At 37.3% G+C, this 22,932-nt stretch overlaps 1 protein-coding gene across 6 annotated transcripts; it reads left to right on the forward strand.

The window, feature by feature from the left end:
- Positions 1-14,141: 14,141 nt before the first annotated feature.
- On the forward strand, positions 14,142-21,809 carry LOC131013927 (uncharacterized). Of its 6 annotated transcripts, none has more exons than XM_057941855.1 (14): positions 14,142-14,589; positions 15,292-15,408; positions 15,940-15,999; positions 16,382-16,483; positions 16,783-16,866; positions 16,975-17,093; positions 17,231-17,332; positions 18,675-18,791; positions 19,348-19,413; positions 19,642-19,708; positions 20,040-20,093; positions 20,175-20,267; positions 20,944-20,979; positions 21,558-21,809. In XM_057941855.1, the coding sequence occupies exons 1-14, from the start codon at positions 14,575-14,577 to the stop codon at positions 21,654-21,656; spliced, it is 1,131 nt and encodes a 376-aa protein (XP_057797838.1). In that variant the 5' UTR covers positions 14,142-14,574; the 3' UTR covers positions 21,657-21,809. The 6 variants fall into 6 exon arrangements, with proteins under 6 accessions (XP_057797838.1, XP_057797839.1, XP_057797840.1 ...); XM_057941860.1 differs by having other exon boundaries at positions 14,211-14,480; XM_057941859.1 differs by having other exon boundaries at positions 14,211-14,589; positions 20,175-20,262; positions 21,558-21,671.
- Positions 21,810-22,932: the final 1,123 nt, after the last annotated feature.

Here is a 22,932-nt window from a genome sequence, read left to right on the forward strand (position 1 = left end):
CACAATTCGCAACCAGTGTGAATTCACAACCAAAAAATTTTGATTGTGAATTCACACTGGTTGTGAATTGCGGGATTTTTTAAAGGGGTGATGTAAAGTGGACATTTTTTAAATTTTTAATGTGAAGGGTATTTTGGTAACACTGGCCATTTTTTAATATTTTTATCTTAGTGGACAATTTTTAAATTTACAATATGAAAGTGGCCATTTTAAAAATCCACTCATTATTTTAAGTTAGATCTAAGAATTATATGTAAATGATTATTAATTATTCACTAATAATTAGAAGTGGTTAATTAAAGTATTTAAACATATAGAATTATTTTAATCTATTAATAATTTATATCATTATTTCAAATATTTATACATAAATTAGATACTAGATTATTGGAAAATCAAGTACTGAAAAGAAGAGGAAATTGGACTTATATCTATTTTAAGTTCATTAATTAGAATGGGTACAACATTTGAATCTATTTTGGCATTTGTTGATAAGGTTGCCAAATGGCAATTAGTCTTCAGTCCATATTTAAAAAGGAATATCCCTTAAGACCCACATAAGTATTCTTTAAGTTAAATCCATATTATTTTTCTCGCTATTTATTTAGTTAGTTAATTTATACTGAAGGTCATATACAAGAAAAAGTGAATCCATAGTTCAGAATCACCTGGTGGTGAAGCACGGAATCACCAACACCTAAACTAGAAACTAGAAAGCAATAAACGACACACAGATTTACGTGGTTCGGCCATCAAGACCTACATCCACGGGAGGTTCTTCCTTGGTTTCACTATACTTTGAGAGAGTTACATATTACAAGTGTGTTACTCCAAAATGAATTGATCCTCCAGTTTTTCAATAGATGTGTTATTTATAGTTTGTGAGCAAACCCTAATTCTAAAAGCCCACTCATCTAGTCAATTGGGCCCAAAACTCAGTACAACGGTCTTATTCCCGAAGTTGAACTATCATACGTAGCTGCGAGGGAAGGCATCCTGGCTGCGTGGCTGCGCGGGCAAGCTTCTTGGCTGCGCAGGAAGGCACCTTGGCTGCGTGGCTGCGCGGGCAAGCTTCTTGACTGCGCAGGAAGGTACCTTGGCTGCGTGGCTGCGCGGGCAAGCTTCTTGGCTGCGCAGGAAGGCACCTTGGCTGCGTGGGATAGTACCTTGGCTGCGCGGCTGCACGGGAAAGCTACTTGGCTGCGCGGGAAGGTTTCTTTGTGCAATCATTCTTCACTCCATCTACTTAGGTGGATTTCTTACTCTTTTATCTAAGATATTCGATCGTACCTGCGCTGTTAGTTTCTGTAATAATAATAATAATAATAATAATAATAATAATAATAATAATAATAATAATAATAATAATAATAATAATAATAATAATAATAATAATGTAAAATAGGCCTGGATTACTAAGCACAACGCTGATGAGTATTCCAGTCCTCATCAGCTACTCCCCCTGGTCTAGTTGAACAGCGTTCTCTTTGTTCAACTAGTGGTGTGTGGTGTGAAGTCAGCGCTGTGCTGCTCTCCCGTGTCAATTAAGCATATATAATTTCCTGCAACTTATTAGATAAAAATTGTCAATCTTTACAAAACAATGGTGACAAAGTATATCAGCGCTGTAAATGAACTAAGATAAAAAGATGATAATTTTTCCTTTTGATTCGTCGAGCATCATTAAAGATGATAAGGGCTTAGATAACCTGTGCTGAGAAGACTCAAGTGATCTGCGCTGAGATAGTTGCGCTGAGAAGACCGTGTTGACTGCGCTGAGATGACAACCCCGCGTTGACTACGCTACACTGACTGCGCTGACAACCCCGCGCTGACTGCGCTGCACTGACTGCGCTGACAAAGATGATACACCTCCGCAAAGCGGCCCTCAAGATGGTACACCCCCGCAGAGCGGCCCTTAAGATGGTACACCCCCGCAGAGCGGCCCTCAAGATGGTACAAAGATGGTACACCCCCGCAGAGCGGCCCTTAAGATGGTACACCCCCGCAGAGCGGCCCTCAAGATGGTACAAAGATGGTACACCCCCGCAGAGCGGCCCTCAAGATGGTACACCCCCGCAGAGCGGCCCTCAAGATGGTACAAAGATGGTACACCCCCGCAGAGCGGCCCTCAAGATGGTACAAAGATGGTACACCCCCGCAGAGCGGCCCTTAAGATGGTACACCCCCGCAGAGCAGCCCTCAAGATGGTACACCCCCGCAGAGCGGCCCTCAAGATGGTACAAAGATGGTACACCCCCGCAGAGCGGCCCTTAAGATGGTACAAAGATGGTACACCCCCGCAAAGCGGCCCTTAAGATGGTACACTCCCGTAGAGCGGCCCTCAAGATGGTACAAAGATGGTACACCCTTAACTTTCGCGGCTTACGATATTCCTGCGCGGAGCATAGACAATCAAAGAACCCTGTCTAACTTTCGCGGCTTACGATATTCCTGCGCGGAGCATAGACATTCTGAACTGACAACAGCTCGGACATTCTGCGCTGAAAACTACTGAGATAACTGAGATAGCTGCTCTGAGGTAGCTGCGCTGAGGTAGCTGAGATAACTGAGATAGCTGCGCTGAGGTGGCTGCCCTGAAGTAGCTGAGATAACTGCCCTGAGATAGCTGCGCTGAGGTGGCTGCCCTGAAGTAGCTGAGATAACTGCCCTGACTGCGATGAGAAGACACAGATTCCACTTGAGGCTTTCCCCTCCGTAGCGTGGCTGAATTGCCACTAAAGCTCATTTTCCAGTGTTGTCAGCCATTATTGTTGTGCTGTAAATTTTCAAGAAAAATACAGATGGCAACATGTACCCTACTCCCTCCCTCTTAGTAACATGTGCATGATTAAAATAAACATGTTATGTGTATGCTTGTGATTGGTGTTCCTACTTGTGATGCTAGTGACAGCGCTGACATGACTATGGTCCCGAAGTAATTTATTCAAATTATGTTTCAAGGCCCTTTATGTACTGCAGAAGGTGTGCAGCTTCGCGTACTTAGTCAATTCATATTCTAGCTCTAGGCACATATGCAGAAGGTGTGCAGCTTCGTGCTAGTTAATATCAAATTCTCACATCCCATCAAAGATAATATAAATCGTGCTTATGCCCAAAAGCTAAGGTATAACATTTCCTAGTTCCCAATCATGTTTTCATGCCTCGATGAAATAGCTAAGATCATGTAGTAAGGGATTATAGTTCTGCGAAGTACCTGAATCACCACTTGTTAGTAGGTGACCTTTCCATGTGTATGGTGATTACCATACTTGTGATATGGTTGATGGCTTCCTTATGACATCTTTGCATTCGTTGACTGGTGTTGCCGTAATTTCTCTGACTCTTCCTTTGGCGAACTCCCTGTGTTTGTCTTTCTGTGGATTTCTCTGGTCCCGCCTTTTGGGGATTTCTCTGACTCCGCTTTTTGAGGATTTCGCTGACTCTGCTTTTTGAGGATTTCGCTGATTCCTCTGGCGAGGACTTCGCTGACTCCTCCGGCGAGGACTTCGCTGATTCCTCTGGCGAGGATTTCGTTGACTCCTCTGGCGAGGACTTCGCTGATTCCTCTGGCGAGGACTTCGCTGATTCCTATGGCGAGGACTTCGCTGATTCCGCTTTTTGAGGATTTCGCTGACTCCGCTTTTTGAGGATTTCGCTGACTCCTCTGGCGAGGACTTCGCTGATTCCTCTGGCGAGGATTTCGCTGATTCCTCTAGCGAGGACTTCGCTGACTCCTTTGGCGAGGACTTCGCTGATTCCTCTGGCGAGGACTTCGTTGATTCCTCTTTTTTGTGAAGATTAGGAGCTGAGAAAGGTTGCTGTTAGGAACTCCCATCGATATCTGGAAATTGGGACGAATTTTTGTTTACAGACTGGATCGGACCCCGACTTCGATGAACAGTGACGCCGAAACTGATGATTTTTTTTTGAATGAACAGTAATCTAACAGTAACCTCCCGATGAACAGTAACCCGGAAAAATGATGAATCTCACGCCTTAGCTCAATTTCCCACAGACGGCGCCAGTTGGTGAAGCACGGAATCACCAACACCTAAACTAGAAACTAGAAAGCAATAAACGACACACAGATTTACGTGGTTCGGCCATCAAGACCTACATCCATGGGAGGTTCTTCCTTGGTTTCACTATACTTTGAGAGAGTTACATATTACAAGTGTGTTACTCCAAAATGAATTGATCCTCCAGTTTTCCAATAGATGTGTTATTTATACTTTGTGAGCAAACCCTAATTCTAAAAGCCCACTCATCTAGTCAATTGGGCCCAAAACTCAGTACAACGGTCTTATTCCCGAAGTTGAACTATCATACGTAGCTGCGAGGGAAGGCATCCTGGTTGCGTGGCTGCGCGGGCAAGCTTCTTGGCTGCGCAGGAAGGCACCTTGGCTGCGTAGCTGCGCGGGCAAGCTTCTTGACTGCGCAGGAAGGCACCTTGGCTGCGTGGCTACGCGGGCAAGCTTCTTGGCTGCGCAGGAAGGCACCTTGGCTGCGTGGGATAGTACCTTGGCTGCGCGGCTGCACGGGAAAGCTACTTGGCTGCGCGGGAAGGTTTCTTTGTGCAATCATTCTTCACTCCATCTACTTAGGTGGATTTCTTACTCTTTTATCTAAGATATTCGATCGTACCTGCGCTGTTAGTTTCCGTAATAATAATAATAATAATAACAATAATAATAATAATAATAATAATAATAATAATAATAATAATAATAATAATAATAATAATAATAATAATAATAATAATAATAATAATAATAATAATAATAATAATAATAATAATAATAATAATAATAATAATAATAATAATTAGGTAAAATAGGCTTGGATTACTAAGCACAACGCTGATGAGTATTCCAGTCCTCATCACCTGGATTGTCAGACCACGATCAGGTGGACTTTCTTATATAAAAATCAAAGTTTAGATTATGCTGCAGTTGAATAAAATCTTGCGAACTATTATCATTGCCTATCAATTTTAAGAATTATGTATGATACCTATCTGGCACCAGCAGTTAATTGAATTCGGGTCATGTTCTATCTAGATGTTAGACAGGATTAGTGTACACAAGGGACCGTGAGCCGGTTAGCGTATCGGCCGGTCTAGGACCGTGAGCCGGTTAGTGTATCGGCCAGTCTAGGACCGTAAGCCGGTTTAGCGTATCGGCCGGTCTAGGACCGTGAGCCGGTTTAACATATCGGCCGGTCAGTGACCGTAGAAGGTGGCCACCTTCTCGGCACACAGTTATCATTGCAGATATGGTAGAGTACAAAAGAACATAGTCTAATCAGACGAACTTTAGTACAAGTAAATGACTAGTGGGTGCAGACTTTTTACTAAAATCTCTGTACGCCATGAGAAAGGCATGATAATTTACAGCTTTAGTATGCATGTACGTATCTTTGGCTTGTGTCCGCTGAGTATTTTATACTCGGCCCTGTATGTATTTATAAACGTGCAGGTTGAGCAGAGACGATGATGAGATGGTGTCGAGCGGTCTTTTGTTTTGTTTGAATGTATATTTCGAGACGCATGTCTTCAACATGCCTCTCCAGTCAGTCTTCCGCTACGAACACTTATTTTGTGTAAAGATCACAATAGGTCTTCTCTATTGTGATTCTCGTATGTAAACAACATCTTTGTCTTGTGAAATCCTTTCAAGTTTATAAAGAGTGACTTCTTTATGCATTAGAATTTTCCTTCGGTTCAGTGTAAACTTTCGATCCGCTTCTACAAATTAATCCCTTTCTTATTCCCGTTTCTTAATTCCCTCCCTTGGTCATGATTCCCCGAATTAACTATCCTTAGTTAAGCCCGGTCGTGACAACAACACTAAACGAACGAATCAAACGCACCGGTGAGAGAAAAAGTAAAAACAAAACGAGAAAAACTGAAATTTAAATAAAGCAAATAAAAAACGACACAACTAAAACGTTCCCCAGCAACGGCGCCAAAAATTGACTCTGGAGATCTTTAACTTTGCTCTGTCAAGTTTACTCTGGCGCGTAAGTCAGCTCTATCGAGTTTACTCTGGCTGATTTAGCTCTGCTCTGACACGTTTGTTCTGCTATGGAGATTTCAGCTCTGATAGGGAAGTTCAGCTCTGACTATGAAGTCAGTTCTGCTCTGGCATTTACGCTCTGCTCTGGCGAGCCTCTCTGCTCTGCTCTACGCGCGGGCTTTTCTGCTCTGAACACCAGAGTGCGCCTAAAAACGCCATTCTTACCAAAATCTCCAAAATTACACTCTTCCATCTATAAAACCTAAATCTCATGCAAAGCATGAAACAAACCATAAAACGCACCAATTTCCAGAACATCTATTATATAATAGGATTAAGCCTTAACCTATGTGGCATATCTAAAATCTCACCATTTCAAAATTTACCATATATAATCTTCATCATTTATTAATTAATTAACTATTACATTCTATATAAAGATTCATTAATCATAATAAATATAATTAATAATAAATAAATATATATATAATAATATTAACATTACATATAATCTAAATTAATAAATTTTATTATTTATTTTTTATAGATAAAAATTAGATTTACATGTCTAATAAGGAAAAAATTATAATTTATATACGATAAATTAATTATTTTAATTGAATGTTAGTGATTAGATGTATATTTGTTATTAATTATATATTTCTCAATAGCGTACATGTTATATGTATATGCTGCAATATATTATATTGTATGAATATATATATATATATATATATATATATATAATATTTATATTCTTAATTTTCAATAAAATTAATTTTGAATTAAGTTTGAATTGAGACATGCACGTATATGTAAATTATAAACGGATCCGGTCATTGATTTACATGTTTGCATAATAAGGCACAAATTCTATAAACTGATTACTTTAAAACAAAATCTTATTTTATGTCTATCAAAATAATTAAAATTTTATTTTTATTTTTTATAAAATAAATCCATACATTTTATTTATATAGGGAAGAAAAATATATTTTTCATTTCAGCAAACTTTATTTGTTTATGTTCGTCCATTACTACAATAATAATAATAATAATAATAATAATAATAATAATATCTATTCTATAATACGATTAGGCCTTAGCCTACGTGGCAGGCCGCAAATTCTTTCTTTTCAATCTCAATCTCCAACGTGGCATTTGAGAATCCAATCTATATATTCTCATTCTCACTTTTAAAACATAAGTCACGCCTCCATCTTCCTCACCCCATCGCCGTCGTCCCTGAATCCGGTCAGCGTCTCTCCCCCTTCACTGTCTCTCTCTTCTCTCAATCATTTTCTCTCTCTAAAGTCGATTGCACACTCAAATCGAGCCTTAATTCCCCTCTTAAACTGCCCGCCTCTCTCTCTCTCCCTCTAAATTCAGGCGTCGCCGCCGTCCTAAGGGCAGCGTTGCTCCGCCTCATCTCTGACTCCCTCTTCCATTCCTTAATTAGTTCGATTCTGTTTCCACTTCTTAAACCCATGAGAATTCTCCATTCAAAGCAATTAATACAAGAGCCCTAAGATTTCTTTTTCCTATAACCCGTTGCCGTTCCTTCTTCTAGACTCCGGCGAAATAGTCGCCGCTGAGCTTGCGGTTCGTCCGCCGCCGAGTCACCGCTGAGCCCTGGAGTTCGTCCACCGTGCCGTCGACCCCCACCCCAACAACGACTTCTCTGTTTTGATACCTCCATTTCCTGATCTGTCGTGATTCTTCCTACATACCTATGGTAAGTATTAAATTAGTTTCCTAATTTAATAACGTGTTTCACTATTTTAAATATAGAATGATTATTATTTTAGAAAGAACAAATTTTGGAAAGAATTTTGGCATCTGCTAGCAAGCATGTTGTGATTGTTGCATGGAAGCAATATGATTTATCAACTCTGATGAGGGGTGAAATATGCAAGGTCCTAAGATCAGGACACGTGGCTTTGCTTGGAATACTAAAGTGGAATACCAAAGATGAGCAGCATGGACCAAAGAAGCTGTGAGAAATAGGCAGAGGGAAAAGTCCACAGCAGAGCTAACCATAGCAGAGTTGGCAGAGCAAAGCTTTCGGAGCAGAGCTTTCGGAGCAGAGTTGCCCGAGCAGAGCTTCCAGAGCCAGAGCTAACCAGAGCAGAGGGCCAGAGCCAAGGTGCCAGATTAGAGATGCCAGAGCAGAGATGCCAGAGCCAGAGCTAGCCAGAGCTAGAGCTAACCAGAGCAGAGATGCCAGAGCAAAGCTTCCAGAGCAGAGCTGCCAAAGCAGAGTTGCCAGAGCAGAGCTGCCAGAGCCAGAGCTAACCAGAGCAGAGGGCCAGAGCCAAGTTGCCAGAGCAGAGATGCCAGAGCAGAGCTGCCAGAGTAGAGATGCCAGAGCTAAGTCATTAAAGTCAGAGCCAGAGCCAAGTCGCCAGATCCAGAGTCAAAGCTAAGCTATTGGAGCCAGAGCGCGGAGCCACACGCCAGAGACAATTCGCCAGAAGGCGGAGCTACTTAGCAGAGCGGAGCCAAAGAGTAGAAGTCTGCCCCAAGGAAGGAAATCCAGAGCTACTAGACAGAGCGGGATGATGAGGACATAATCCAGCTCTGTAATTAGGGGACAACGACCTAACAAGTTATAATCTAATAATAGCCTTAATTAGTTTAATGGCGAGCATGCAGAATAGATGACCAAACGAATTTACTACTTTACCCCGACTGTAATGCCTATAAATACCTACGATGATGAAATAAAGCACACGCTCTCTCTTTTACTGCTTTAAGAACTCTTCTATTTCCTTTCTCTCTAGAGTTTGAACTAATAAAATTACATATATAAATAAAATATCTAAATTGTTAGAGTTATGTTTGTTAGATAGTTGACAATTGGAGTCATGGTTGAATATAATTTCATATTTGATGATGCTCTCTCAAACTCTATATGAGATGATGCTCAAAACTCCAGACGAGATTATGCTCTTTCAAGTTTTAGACGAGATGATTCTCTTTCAAGTTTCAGACAAGATGATGCTCAGAAGTTAGGGATCATCTGTCAAGTTTGCGACGAGATGATGCCCACAACTTGGTTGGTCTTAAAACTCCAAATGATACGATGTTCGATAAATCAGTTATGGTCTTTTAAATATCAGGCAAGATTATTTTCATAATTAGTTATGCTTTTAGAAGTTCGGAATTATATGATACTCACAATTCAATTATGATTTTTCAAACTCCATATAAAATTATGGTCAAAAGGCAAAATAAAAAAAATTGAACAAAATTAATAAATTTTGTAACAATAAATGCAACAAATCAATCCTCAATCATACTTATGTCAAATTTATACGTATTTCTACTCTTTTTTTTTCTTCTTACGCGTCAACTTTTTATAAAATTTCATATGAAAACTAATGGGTATTTTTATGATCTCAACAAAATTAATAATTTAATTGCTAAAAGTTGTTGAGATTAATATAATTTAAAATGTATTACTAATTTAATTTAATTTAATTAATTATATAAATAATTTACATAAAAAATTATTTTACGTAATTATCATAAGAATAACATAAAATATATAAATTACAAGAAAATATGTACCCGTCGAATTTCGACGGGTAATACACTAGTTTAACTTAAAACATGCACATGCAAACCCCTAAAATCAGAACAATTAAGCATAAATCAGCAACATATTAAGTGTGCTATATATTAAGGACTATTAAATATGAGGCAACATATTAAACAAGTGCATACCATTTTTACATACTTCTTTAAGTAAGTGCGCAATATATTTTAATAATCATATGAATGATTAAAAGTACATTATATGTAAATGTATATGTGGCAACATATTAAGTGTGCAATATATTAGTTACTATTAAATATGACATTTGTAAATACTTTTCTAAGTAAGGGCGCTATATATTTTTATAATGATACGAAGAATGATAGTTTAGACTGTATGAATAATTTATTGATATTAATTGTGTTTTGTTTTATGTGATGCAGATGACCTAAGATTTAGTGAAATTATTGAAACTATGGATTTTAATAGCACCGGTAATCTTGAATCAAGGAGAGTTATTGGTTTTTCAAATGAACCTTGGCCTTCAAGTAGTAATAAGTTCAATGCTATTGGAGTAGAAGGTGTGTAATCCATAATTTTTTGCTGTTTTTGTTTACTTATTTTTATGCTTTGAAGTTTATAATTTTGTATGTGTTGCTCTTTTCAGAATATTGGGATATTGGGAATGTTGTGGATGAATGTGAACATTGTTTTGCATATTTTTGGTATGAAGAAAGATTGGCGAAGACTGTTAAATCAACCAAACCGAAATATTCGTTGTGTTGCATGCATGAGAAAATTGAACTTCCAAAAGCTACGTGTCCCCCGAAAGTATTATATGATCTTATTTTTGGAAATAATGCTAAAAGTAAGCATTATCTCCAAAATATTAGATCTTATAATAATATGTTTGGATTTACGTCAATAGGTGGTAAAATTGATCACTCAGTAAATCAGGGTAATAGCCCTCCAATTTTTTGATTGCATGGACAAAATTATCATCTCATTGGTAGTTTGATGCCTATTGACGGTTGTGCTCCGAAGTTTGCACAATTGTATATCTATGACACAGATAATGAAATCCAAAATAGATTGCTTTCCGTGAGATAATTTAATTTATATATAGATTTTTTTCTCGTTGTTAAATATTTATATATGATGCATATATACTATTTTTACAGGGAACTTGGAAATGTGAATGAATTACATACTGAAATTGTGCGGGATTTGCAAGGAATGCTTGATGAACAAAATGTGTTAGTGAAGTCATTTAGGATGGCTAAGGATCGAATAAGTGATCAAATTTCTCAAGCTATGAAATTGAGATTGATTAGTACAAGGGGAAAGACGCTCGGACTTATAATTTGCCGTCTACGTCTGAAGTAGCTGCACTTATTGTTGGAGACATAGATGATTCAATGGAAAATAGAGATATTGTTCTTGAGTTGAAGAGTGGAGAATTGAAACGAATTAATGAGCTTCATCCATCATATCTTGCATTACAATATCCATTGTTGTTTCCATATGGAGAAGATGGGTATAAATGTGACATTCCGTTTGCAAAAAGTGTTGAAGAAAGCAAATTTTGGCGGAAGAAAATCAGTGTCAAGAAATTTTTGGCTTATCGATTGCATGAAAGAATGGGATAATTTTCTATATTGTTCTATTGTCGACATTTATTTCAGCAGTTTGTGGTTGACAGTTATACAATGGTGGAAGCTGGTCGATTGAACTATATTCGTTATAAACAAAAGGATTTGCGATGTGATTTGTATAAAGGATTGACAGATGCTTTGATACGAGGTGAGAGAGGTCCAGCGATGCATGGAAAAAGAGTGATTTTGCCGTCTTCTTTTGTTGGTGGTGCACGGTATATGATTCAAAATTACCAAAATGCTATGGCTATTTGTAGTTGGGCTAGATATCCGGATTTGTTTATCACATTTACTTGCAATCCTAAGTGGCCAGAGTTAGTTAGATATCTTGATGGGAAAGGGCTAAAGCCAGAGGATCGGCCTGATATAATTTCTCGTGTTTACAAGATCAAGTTAGACAATCTAATTCGTTGTCTCGCAATGATCGAGTATTTGGTGTCGTTAGAGCAGGTATGTATATAAAGCATTTTCTTTGTGCACGGGTTACATTAATTTAATACAATTTCTAAGAAGATTTTTTTTCTTTAGTTTTTTATACGATAGAGTTTCAAAAGCGGGGGCTGCCACATGCGCATATTTTGTTATTTATGGCAAAAGAGTCGAAACATCCTGATGCTGAACATATAGATAAAATCATTTCAGCTGTGTAATACCCCGTTTTCTTCGAGCTAAGTTTAGAATAATTTTGAACTTAGATTTAAGATGATTCACGCCGGATTGAAAAAAAAGAATTTATTTTAATTCCAATGAAAATGATTTACAAAAGTATTTGTAAATTTAGTTATTAAATTTATATGCATTGCATATTTATTTAATTAAGCATTCAAGCTTTTATCCGAGCTATTTATTTAGCAAAGCCTGACGAAGCCTGACGAATATTACAGTCCTGATATTTTAATCCGGAGATATTTTTCCTGATATTTTCCACTCACCCTATGCCGCCTCACTGTTCCCTCTCTCCTCAAATACACCTCCACCGCCATCACCCAATTTACTCTCTCTCTCTCTCAATTCACTCACTTCTCTCTCTCGTTCCAACACCCGAAGAGAACTTCAAGAACAATAGCAACCATAGCTCTCGATTCACACAGCAGCCCAGCAATTTCAAGCCAAGGTTTCATCTATGAACTCCATTGCCCTTTCATTCTTACTCATGATCGAACAAATGATATTCAAAAACACATGTGCATACTCTGTTTATGTTTTTATACTTGCATACTTTGGGTGTCTGTGTTAAAAGAAAAGGAAGAAAGGTAGAATTTTGTGGAGTTTTGGCTGTGTTGAGTCTGAGGTGCCGAGTCGGAGGGGTTGTTGCTGTCGACGACGACCTCGTCATTTGTCGCCGGAGTGAGAGAGAATCAGGGGTAGAGAAAGGGAGGGAGATCGGTGGCTGAATTTGGGGATCTAAGGCTCGGCGAAGGCGTGGCCTATGGGTCGCATTTCCGTCAGATCTGGATGAGACTTGAGGGTAGCGGCCGTGGCTTGCTGCGGTCGCTGGAAACAGAGGGAGGTGACGGCGCTTCGCCGTTGCCAAGGAGGAGATCGGCGTGAGGTACTGAGGTTGAGAAAGGGGAGCGAGAAAGGAGAGCAGAGTAGGGAGAGAGTGCAGAGCATGGTAGAGAGTGCAGAGCAGAGTGAGAGTGAAGAGGCAGAGCAGAGCTGAAGGGCAGAGCAGAGCGAGAAGGCAGAGCAGAGCTGGAGGGGCAGAGCTGAAGAGCAGAGCTGAGAGTAGAGCTGACTAGCAGAGCTGCAGAGTAGATCTGAAGATGAAGATTCAAATTAAAGGATAAAAGTAACAAAAATTGATGAACTTCATGACTTTTTGTGAGAGAAAGTGATTTCTTTTTAAAACTAACTCATTATTAAGTGACTCATTATTAATAGGATGCACTGGCTAAATAATATTCCCTCCGTCCTAATTCAATAGGTCGTATGATCTGAGTAGTGGGCACAGATATTAACAAAACGAATAATTTATAATAAAATAAAAGGGAGAAAATAGTTTTTTAAGGTAAATTTGTGAAAAAGTATGAGATAAAAATAAATATATTAATTTTTAATTAAAAGCAGAGATAAGAGATAATTTTGTGGGGAGTACAATAATATTTAAGGTAAATAATGAGTTGTCCCTAAAGGGACACCAAGCGATGCGAACTCATATCTACAAATAGTGAGGTCTAGGGTTCAAACATCACCGTTCCCCCCTCGCCAAATGATCCCCACTCGCCAAAGTAAAAAAAAAAAAGTTAAATAATGAGTTATGTAAAAGTGTTTGCTAGGTATGATTTTTTATTTTAAAAGTGGCCTTTTGAACCGTGACACACACAATCTATCGAATTGACACCGAGGGAGTACTACAACCTATGATGCACGGATTCTTCAAAAATTAGCATGTACGGCGAATCGGATTCTTTTAGGGTGCGATTTTCTCGAATTCTCGTCGGATTTGCACCCGATTCGCCACGTGGCATATCTTTTAAAACAATTTATAAAAATAAACCGGATTCGCAAATTTTATAGGCGAAATTCACGTATCTCGTGCACGAAAGGCCTACACAAGATTATTTTGATAATTTTATTTTCAATTATGACTTATATATTGGACTAATAATATTTGAATCGTTATATTGTTGCTCAATTAACTTATATAATTGAAAATGCTTAACTTTTGGATAAAATAAAATGTAAATTATATATAATTAATTTAAGAAAATTTAAATTGTATATATTTTATAAGCATTATATATCATAAAATTTTAATAATTAGATGTATTCTTACCGAATTGCACCCTATAATTTTTAAAAACTCGTATCTCGGTACTCGTATCGTATCGCCCCCGCATCCGCACCTCCGTACCTATGCAACATAGACTACAACATATATTTGCACGTGGCGACCAGAGTAAACGAGTAGCGGAATTGGACACACGTCCTAGCACGTGCATACGTTCGCCCGTGTATTTCGCCAACCAAAAACATAAACGTTCCCTTTCGTTAGCACTAAAGCAGCACCACCTTTGAACCAGCGCTACTGTACAAACTATACATGCTCCTGTATCTATAAACGCATATTCAGAGTTTCAAACCATTGACTGAAGCCAGCGGTGTTAATGGTGGGGTTCTCAGGAGTTTTGCGGGCGGCGCAAAATTAAGGAATTAAAAAAGATACCTTTATTGCCTTGTTTCTGTTGGGTTTCTCTTTATTCGTTGCTTTTTCTGGAAGGACTGTTGGAAATCTTTAGTTCAAAAGTCCCAAGAAAAAGGGTGAGGGAAAGGGCTTCCCTTTTCTGCGTCTTTGTCTGCTGCAGCAATAGCTGCGAGTTTTTGGAGTTTTAGTTATTGTGGATTGTGATGCGCCATGAAATCTTACTGTGTAATTCTCTCTCTCTCTCCCCATGTTGTGCTATACTTGAGAAATTTTTGCTGGGCTTATTCAGTTGTATGCTGCTTTTCATGCTGTATGACTTAATTTCCTTTTACCCATGATGATTTTCATTTGAATATATGCTGCGGAAGAAATGGTTTTTCACTTTTCCCTTGAAAAGTTTTCTGGAATTTTTAGTTAAGCAGGTTTGAGATGAAACAGGGATTGCTAAGTCAGTCACCTGTTGTCAACTTGTGGCCTAAGAGATCTCTGGAATTTATTAGTTGAAAGCTATGTTGGTTTCTTTCTTTTGTGGGTTGTCTCATTGGCTGATAATGGCAGGCGTTTCTTTTCTATTTTGTCCTTTTTTATGTCTGTTTCATTTAGATGTTTCTCTTAAATTGGAGATCTAATTTAGGCAGTTGCATATTTTAAACGAGAAATGGACTGGTCATTATAAGGCATTTGAAATTCATCTTGACCACAATATCTGCCATCATCAATTGTTTACATGGCTATTCAATGCTATTGAATGTTCATAGGTTTTTAATGTATATCCAATATTTTAACTTAAGGTGATTGTTTATGCCATTCTGCATGAGGAATGCTCTACTTTCCTGCATTCTTTTGTTCAATCACAAGTTTGGAATATTGCCAGTTTTTTTTAATCCATGCGTGCCGTTTCTGACCTTCAAATTTTGTTGTTGTCAGATACTTCCCTTATCAGATCCTAAAAGCAGATTGCTAAGCAGCCTTATCATAAGCATCTCTTTGGTTTGTGGTGTTTACTTCGTTAGAAGTGCATGGCTGAGGAAAGATTTTTTAAAGGTACACAACACGCAGAAAAAATCTTTATTGCTTCACATGCCTAAAGTGGTTGGTGTCAACTGTGTTTCTAAGCTCTTAAAGAAGATGTTGTAGATACTGTTACAGTTTGGGTGTTTCGAGTTTTGTTGGTAGAACAGGCATTGGTTAGAAAATTTAGGAAGAAAGAGCACAAGTTTCAATCAGATTATAATTTGGCAATACTGTAGGTGCTGTGCCATAGTGTCAAGACTTTGTTCATTTTATATTATTTTATTTTTCTCCTTGTATCTTAGTCCTAGTTAGGGATGTCAATCGGCTCAAACCACTTGGTTTTCGGCCAGCCCTATTGGGCTTTCGGGCTATTTGGTTCCAGCCAATCGGGCGGGATTAACATCCCTAGTTCTAGTATTGCATTTTTTAAAGCAATGTGGTATATACTTAAGTTGTATCTAGGTAACTTTCCTTTTAAGTAATCAAAGTTTCCCAATGGCTTCAATATGCATGTTTCTTGCTTCAAAGTTCTGCTAATATTATAGCATATGATCAATGCAGTTTTCACCTGTATTCGGGCTGAAGACAGCAGATCGAGATACAATCTCTCATGAATGCAAGGTAGATCTTTGTGTAATTGGAGTATTCTTGAAGGCATCTAAACAGTCTGACAATTGCAAATAACAAAAGAGAATATGCACGCCACTAGTTGATACTCCCCCCGTCCCACTCTAATAGTCCTGTTTTCCTTTTTGGGACGTCCCACTCCAATAGTCCTGTTTCTATTTTTGGTAATGATTTTACACTACAAACAATGTGGTCCCACACACCTTTATACACTTTTACACTCAAAAAGCAAGTTTCTTAATCTCCGTGCCCAAAAGAAACAGGACTATTGGACCGGGACGGAGGGAGTACAATATTTTTTATGTTTTTCTTCTGTGATCATTTTGAGTTCCATTCTGAAGAATCTTAGCTGACTTTTATGTTTCCTGACTGTTAGGAAAATTGGCGACCCATGGGTACTGAATCTTTGCCAAAAGGAATTATTTCAACGTCTTCAAACATGGAAATGCATCCATTGTGGGGACCTGTTTCTGAGAATGTGCGTAGAACCGATTACTAATTTATTTTCCTAATATATAGTGAAAAATTCCACTGGCTTATTGATAACAAAAGTTACAAACTCTGTAAGAGAAAATGATTAACTCTTTGTTGGAAGTAGATACTTAATGATGAGATTACTCTTCTAGATTATTTCTTTTGGTTCTGATGAAAATATTACATGTCCTTTCAGGCTGTCATGATTAATAGACTCTTAAGGAGATCGATTGTTCTATCTGTCATATTCCAATTTTTTTATTTGCACATTTTTTTTTACTATGCATTGTATTCTTGTGCCAGAACAAGTCACATCATCCAACAGGTTTGCTGGCCATTGCAGTTGGGATAGATCAAAAAGGATTGGTGAACCAAATTGTTAAAAAGGTAGTATATTAAGATCTTATATGTCCTGATTGAAGTCCATCAGACGTTCACTTTTTTATTTTTTAGTATTGATACGGCATTGGCATCTTGTCGTTGGATTTCTTGCAGTTTCTGGAAAATGATTTCGTCGTGATGCTTTTTCATTATGATGGGGTTGTGGAAAAATGGAATGATTTGGGATGGAGTGACAGAGTCATTCATGTCTCTGTCGTAAACCAAACAAAATGGTATCATCCTTACTTCCTTAGCACTTTTCCTTATCGAGTACCTCTTCAAGTTATAAAAAAAAATGTCCATAATTTATTATGAGTCATGGACACAAATGGAGTTCATTGAGGCCTGGTCCTTTGCTTTAATGAAATAGGTGGTTTGCCAAACGGTTTCTACATCCGGATATTGTTGATGGCTATGAGTATATTTTTCTGTGGGATGAGGACCTCAAACTTGACAATTTTCATCCAGGAAGGTATATCACGAGCACTATTTTCTTTCTATAATTTGGATAAGAATGTGAAAACACATCATAAATTAGAGAGAGATAAGTACAAGTGTAGAAGAGAAGGAAGTGCAACTTAGTTGGTAAGATGTTTCCCCTCCAACTAATAGGTCGAGGGTTCGAGTCATCATGGGGGAAATGAGAAACCATTATTGATCCTCTTTTTTTAAAAAAATACAAGTGTACAAGGAATCTCAAACAAAGCAAGTAAGACAACTAAATAACACCATTTGGAAGTCTAATAAACAGTGACAGTTTCAATCCCTCCATGCGACAGAAAACTTTTCCCCTATCCCAATTTCATTCTATAGGTTCCTCAATTCCCATAGATATTTGTACTTTTCTCAAACCAAAGTGGAAGCACTCCCCAAAACTTTACCTCATTTACAGATGAAACCACCGAGTCTTATCGACAAAACCTCAATAGCACTTTGGTCATAACCCACAAAAGGTTCATCTTTTCTAAACCTGGTTCCAAAAATAGAGAAAAAGAAGTGCAGAAATATAGGTTCAACATACTCATAGTAGCTTCTGCACCAGATTGTTGTTTAAGATTTTTATTGCGTCATTGAAATGCTCAGGTAAAATATTTATTACTAACATTTTTATGAAATATAGACAATCATTCTACAGATTGGTTTTACTCAATAGTTGTATTGGTCTGAGCTGCATTTGGCACTAAGGGTGTAAAATTTGACCTTTGTATGTGTGTTCCAATGAAAAATAGTACTCCCTACCTCCATCCACCAAGAGTGTATCACAATTACCTTATTGGGTGTCCACAAAAAGTGTAACACTTTCTTTTTTGGGACATGACCCCATTATCTCAATTCAACTACAACCACTCATTTCTACTTTATACACATCTACCAACTGTTTTCTTAAAACCCGTGTCCACCAAAAGTGCTACACTCTTGGTGGACGGAGGTAGTAATATGTTTGCGAGAGTTGGATATGTAATGCACAGTTGTCCACATGCAGAATGATGCTTAAGTTCTGCAAAAACAGAACATTTCTGATTGTGATTGAACTCCTATTTTTTTTTTTTTTGATAAATTTACAATATTAAATAAAGAAATTAAAAGGCCGCGCCACAGGGGACTCGAACCCAAGACCTTTGGCCTTAGTCATTAACCCCTTACCGCTTGGTCAACACACGCACATTGAACTCCTAATATTTAAAGAATGATCTAGTTGTTCGCACCTGATTTATTTTCAGTTCTGTCCCAGAGTTAATAAAAACAGTTGATCTGTTGATGAATGGATCAATTCTTCATATTTAAATATTTCACATTCCTTTGTACTTCTACAGATATCTATCTATAGTCAAGGAAGAAGCCCTCGAAATATCCCAGCCTGCTCTTGATCCTGGTAAATCTGAGGTGCATCATCCGATTACTGTACGAAGACAGAGGTCAAGGTGTCACAGGTTAGATAAAAGAAGCCATGTATAAGATTAAAGAATGAGAAGCTTTCCATGCTGTACTGTTCTAAGGGGGAGCAATATTGCATCTGAATCCTTAAAAATGTTCATAACTCAGATGATCCTGCGACAGCTGATGGTCTTAATGATACATTTTTAACCATTAATCATAAAATTACCATGGACGAGGTCGCATATATAGAGCCGCTAATCCTTTTAGGGGGCGTTTACTTTGGAGGATTAGCCTTGATAGATAAAAATAGTAAGGCTAATCCCTTGTTTACTTGATGGATTGAAACTTTCTATCATTTAAGCTAGTTTTGCTTGATTCTTATCTAATTGAAAGGGTGAGATTGGAGAAATCCTAGTTTTGAGGATAAAAATACTCAATCATGTAAAGTAAACGCCCACTTAGTATATGAAGAAGGATGGTACCTTTGTTGGATTGGTTAGATGTTTTTAAATAAAAAGTGTTAGTGTTTCATGGCACTCTAAAGCTCATCTTTTCTGCATGGAACAATAAATTTAGTTATCTAAATCTTTCTGTTTTTATCATGATTAGGAGATACTATAAGTTCAAAGGTGGTGGAAGGTGCGATGAAAACAGTACAGCTCCCCCGTGTGTCGGGTAAGCATGATACAGTTTATCATTACTCTAATCAGATAATGAGGCATTTGTTTCCAGAATCCAATCAGGAATGAACATTGTGGGTATTGACTTTCGTAGGATCGTTGTTGCTGTCTTGCATCTAGATATGTTGCTCATTAAAATGTGATTTAGATGACGTTTAATATTCTTTGCTTAAAACATACATGTATCTCTTGTATTGATAGTGTCAGTTAAAATACGATGCAGCTGGGTGGAATTGATGGCACCTGTGTTCTCGAGAGCAGCCTGGCGTTGTGTTTGGCATTTAATACAGGTATTGAGTGTTTTTGTCTATAACTTCAGCTTACAAACAAACTATTGGGTTTTTCTCAAATATTTCACCACTTACATACTTTGTTTAGCTCGGAATAGTAGCAAGGAACCAAGTCTTGGATATACTATCTTAGTCCTAGCCAAAGAATAAACTGCCTAGTTAACTGATTGGGTTTCGCAAAAATTTACCAAGTTTCAGTTTGCTGCTTATATATTGACTTTTTTTCGAGTATTTGCTGGTTCTTTGTATGTATGATACTGTTAGTATGTTGGTCTTTTGAGTTGTCTAATTGCCCCCAATTTGGAAACTAATCCTCCCATGTACTCTGCAGAATGACTTAATCCATGCTTGGGGCCTGGATAGGCAACTTGGTTACTGTGCGCAGGCAAGTTCTCGACTAGGGTGTTATTATCCTGTTTGCCTAGTTGCCTTTGTGAGTTATTGAAATTGATGATCTAAATTACAGGGTGATCGGACTGTTAAAGTTGGTGTGGTTGACGAGGAGTATATTGTTCATCTGGGTCTTCCTACACTTGGTGGCTTTTTGGATAGAAGTAAGGTACGCAAAATTACTGCCCTTTCTCCTTCTATGAAACAATTGGTTGCGAAACTTCTAGGAATTTAAAGGGCTGTCTTAGAGGTTGTTTGCTTGGGCTTGTAAGCTCCTGAATAATTTATAAGCTCTTTAAAATAGTTTATAAGCTCCTTCAAAGTGCTTCAAAGTGTTTTAGTGTTTGGCAAAATAGGCTCCCAAATAGTTTAGAAGTTGTAAAAATAAGTTTCATTATCCAAGCACTTTGTCAGGTTATAAACTCTTAAAAAACTACATCTTATATGCCTTTAAAACATCTTATAAGTTGTTGGAGCTTATAAGCTGTTGTTGGAACTTATAAGCTGTTAAAACATCTTATATGGATTGATTGATGTTAAGAATTTGTTAAATGTGTCTAATGCTAGATAAAGTTTTACTCTTGACATTGACTGCTATAGCCATATTAATTTCCTAATTCGTGTCGTTTTCAATCAATACAATTATACATACCTCTTTGATCAGTTGTCTTGGTTCATTATAAATAAAGAAAAAAACCGAATTACGTGATCAATCTTCACGTCGTTCTAAGAGTCTGTCGGATTTAGAATTGTTGGTATGAACTCTAATGCTACTTTTTATAAAGTTGCTACCTGCATAAGGAGAGAGTTTTTGACAAGTGAATATTTTATGTCATAAATTGCAGGAGGGTGATATGTACAAATTTGATAACCGATCTGCAGTGAGTTTTCTTCACACCATACAACCTATCCCCCAAGCTGAAACTGTGAAACTGTCAAACTAGATACATCAATATATAAAAGAATTATTCTTATATTATACCTCGGACTTTGACCCTATAGTGACTTTTAGTTTGAACATAAAACTATTTCAAATATAGCCTGGACTTCTCTCCATTGTTCATTTGATAGCCAACTTCGACCCCATGGTGACTCTTAGCCCGAACGTAAAACTATTTCAAATATAGTATGTATTTGTCTTCGTTGTTCATTTGATATGCCAAGTCACGATTTTTAAGCAACTTAATATAATTATCTTAGATTTTTCAGCATTTAAAAACGTACATAGGCATATTATTGGTTTTGATACTTGTTGCTTCAAGGCACATCAATTTGGCTGAAATTTTTGATTTTGGCTATATTAAGTGAACAATAGAGATAAGTACAAATTATATTTATAATATTTTTAATTTTTGAACTAAAAAGTCACTGCATGGTAGAAGTTGTAGAAAGCTTAGGTTATAATTTAAGAATAAGTAAGTTACGATAATTATTCATTATTTGAATGAAACACGTACAGGTGCGGCTGCGATCCTATATTGAAATGGGTATCTTTAGGGATAGGTGGAATAAAGCGGTGAATGAAGACGAATGCTGGGTTGATCCCTTCAACAAATAGCCAGCTTGCACATCAAAATGTTAGCTAAGGACCTCTTTGGCCATGTCCATACAGTCTTGTACACAATGTACATGTAGTCCAAAATCATTTTGTGAATATGATTAACTATGTATTTTTATTCCGTAAGTTGAAAAGAATCGGTTTTCCATCTCATCACTTCAGGAATCTTTTATCTTTTTGGTTATGATAATCTTTGTTATAAGAAAATGAGATAATTGCGTTTAAATAGAAAAAAGTTCGCCTACTTTTGGTATCGCATTAAGCAAAAAATTGACTATAAATACAAGAATATTCAATAGTTCTTATTTTTTATACGATTGTTAATTTTTGCTAAATTAATACAATCGGTGACTAGCTGAAGTGATAAATTAGTGTGGCACTCAAGAAATTCTTGATAAATTAATGCAGTTGTGATTAGCTGAAGGAATAAATTAATGTCATATCTCAATTCTTGAAAAAATAACTATAATCAAAATGCTCTCAATTCATAGAAAATAAACAAGTGAAATACCTTGTTGAATTTAAATAGTAGGATAAAAGGTGAGTCTAATTCATAGAAATAAATATGAATTAAATAAAGGAAAAACCCCGTGGAATCCAAATAATAGAATAACAAGTAGGGCAATGCCCCTTTGAGTGAGGAAAGATAGATATCAAATGATACTAATCTATCAACAACATAGCTCAACCTTAGGATCACAAGTTAGGGTTTTATGCTTCTGATAACCAACATTCATTTAAATAATATTTGAAAGCTAAGAGTCTAAGCTCGACAAAAGATGCCATTCAGAAATACAACATAGGAGTCTTAAGTTGTATAGATGAAAGACAAGATAAGAGCTGGTGCTATAACGAAAGTCAAAATACGGAGTTGAATCCTAGCTTTAATTCTTCCCCGTCAGTTGCAACTTTTAAAACATTTCACATCTTCGTAAAAGCAATTTATCCAATCATTCATGACATAGCTTAGAAGGTTTTAAAGTAAAAGAACTTCTAAGCATGTTAAAGCATTTTATTTTAGTAGCGTGTTGTTGTCATACTCTATTCTATTACTCGTTGTGATCTCGGGCCTTTTAGCCACCGAAGGATCGCTTACTACTCTTACTTTAACTGAGGGCGTAACCCAGACAAGTTTAATTTGACCTTATCATGATGCTACATAGGCAAGCATTTCATAACATGCTCCAGAACACATCCCGTTGAGCACCCTTATAACGCCTCTGGCCAATGCTTGATGGAGATCAGTCTAACAGGTCAGCCAGCAAGTGTACATAAT

Source organism: Salvia miltiorrhiza, chromosome 3 (assembly GCF_028751815.1).
Source record: "Salvia miltiorrhiza cultivar Shanhuang (shh) chromosome 3, IMPLAD_Smil_shh, whole genome shotgun sequence".
Lineage (NCBI taxonomy): Eukaryota > Viridiplantae > Streptophyta > Magnoliopsida > Lamiales > Lamiaceae > Salvia > Salvia miltiorrhiza.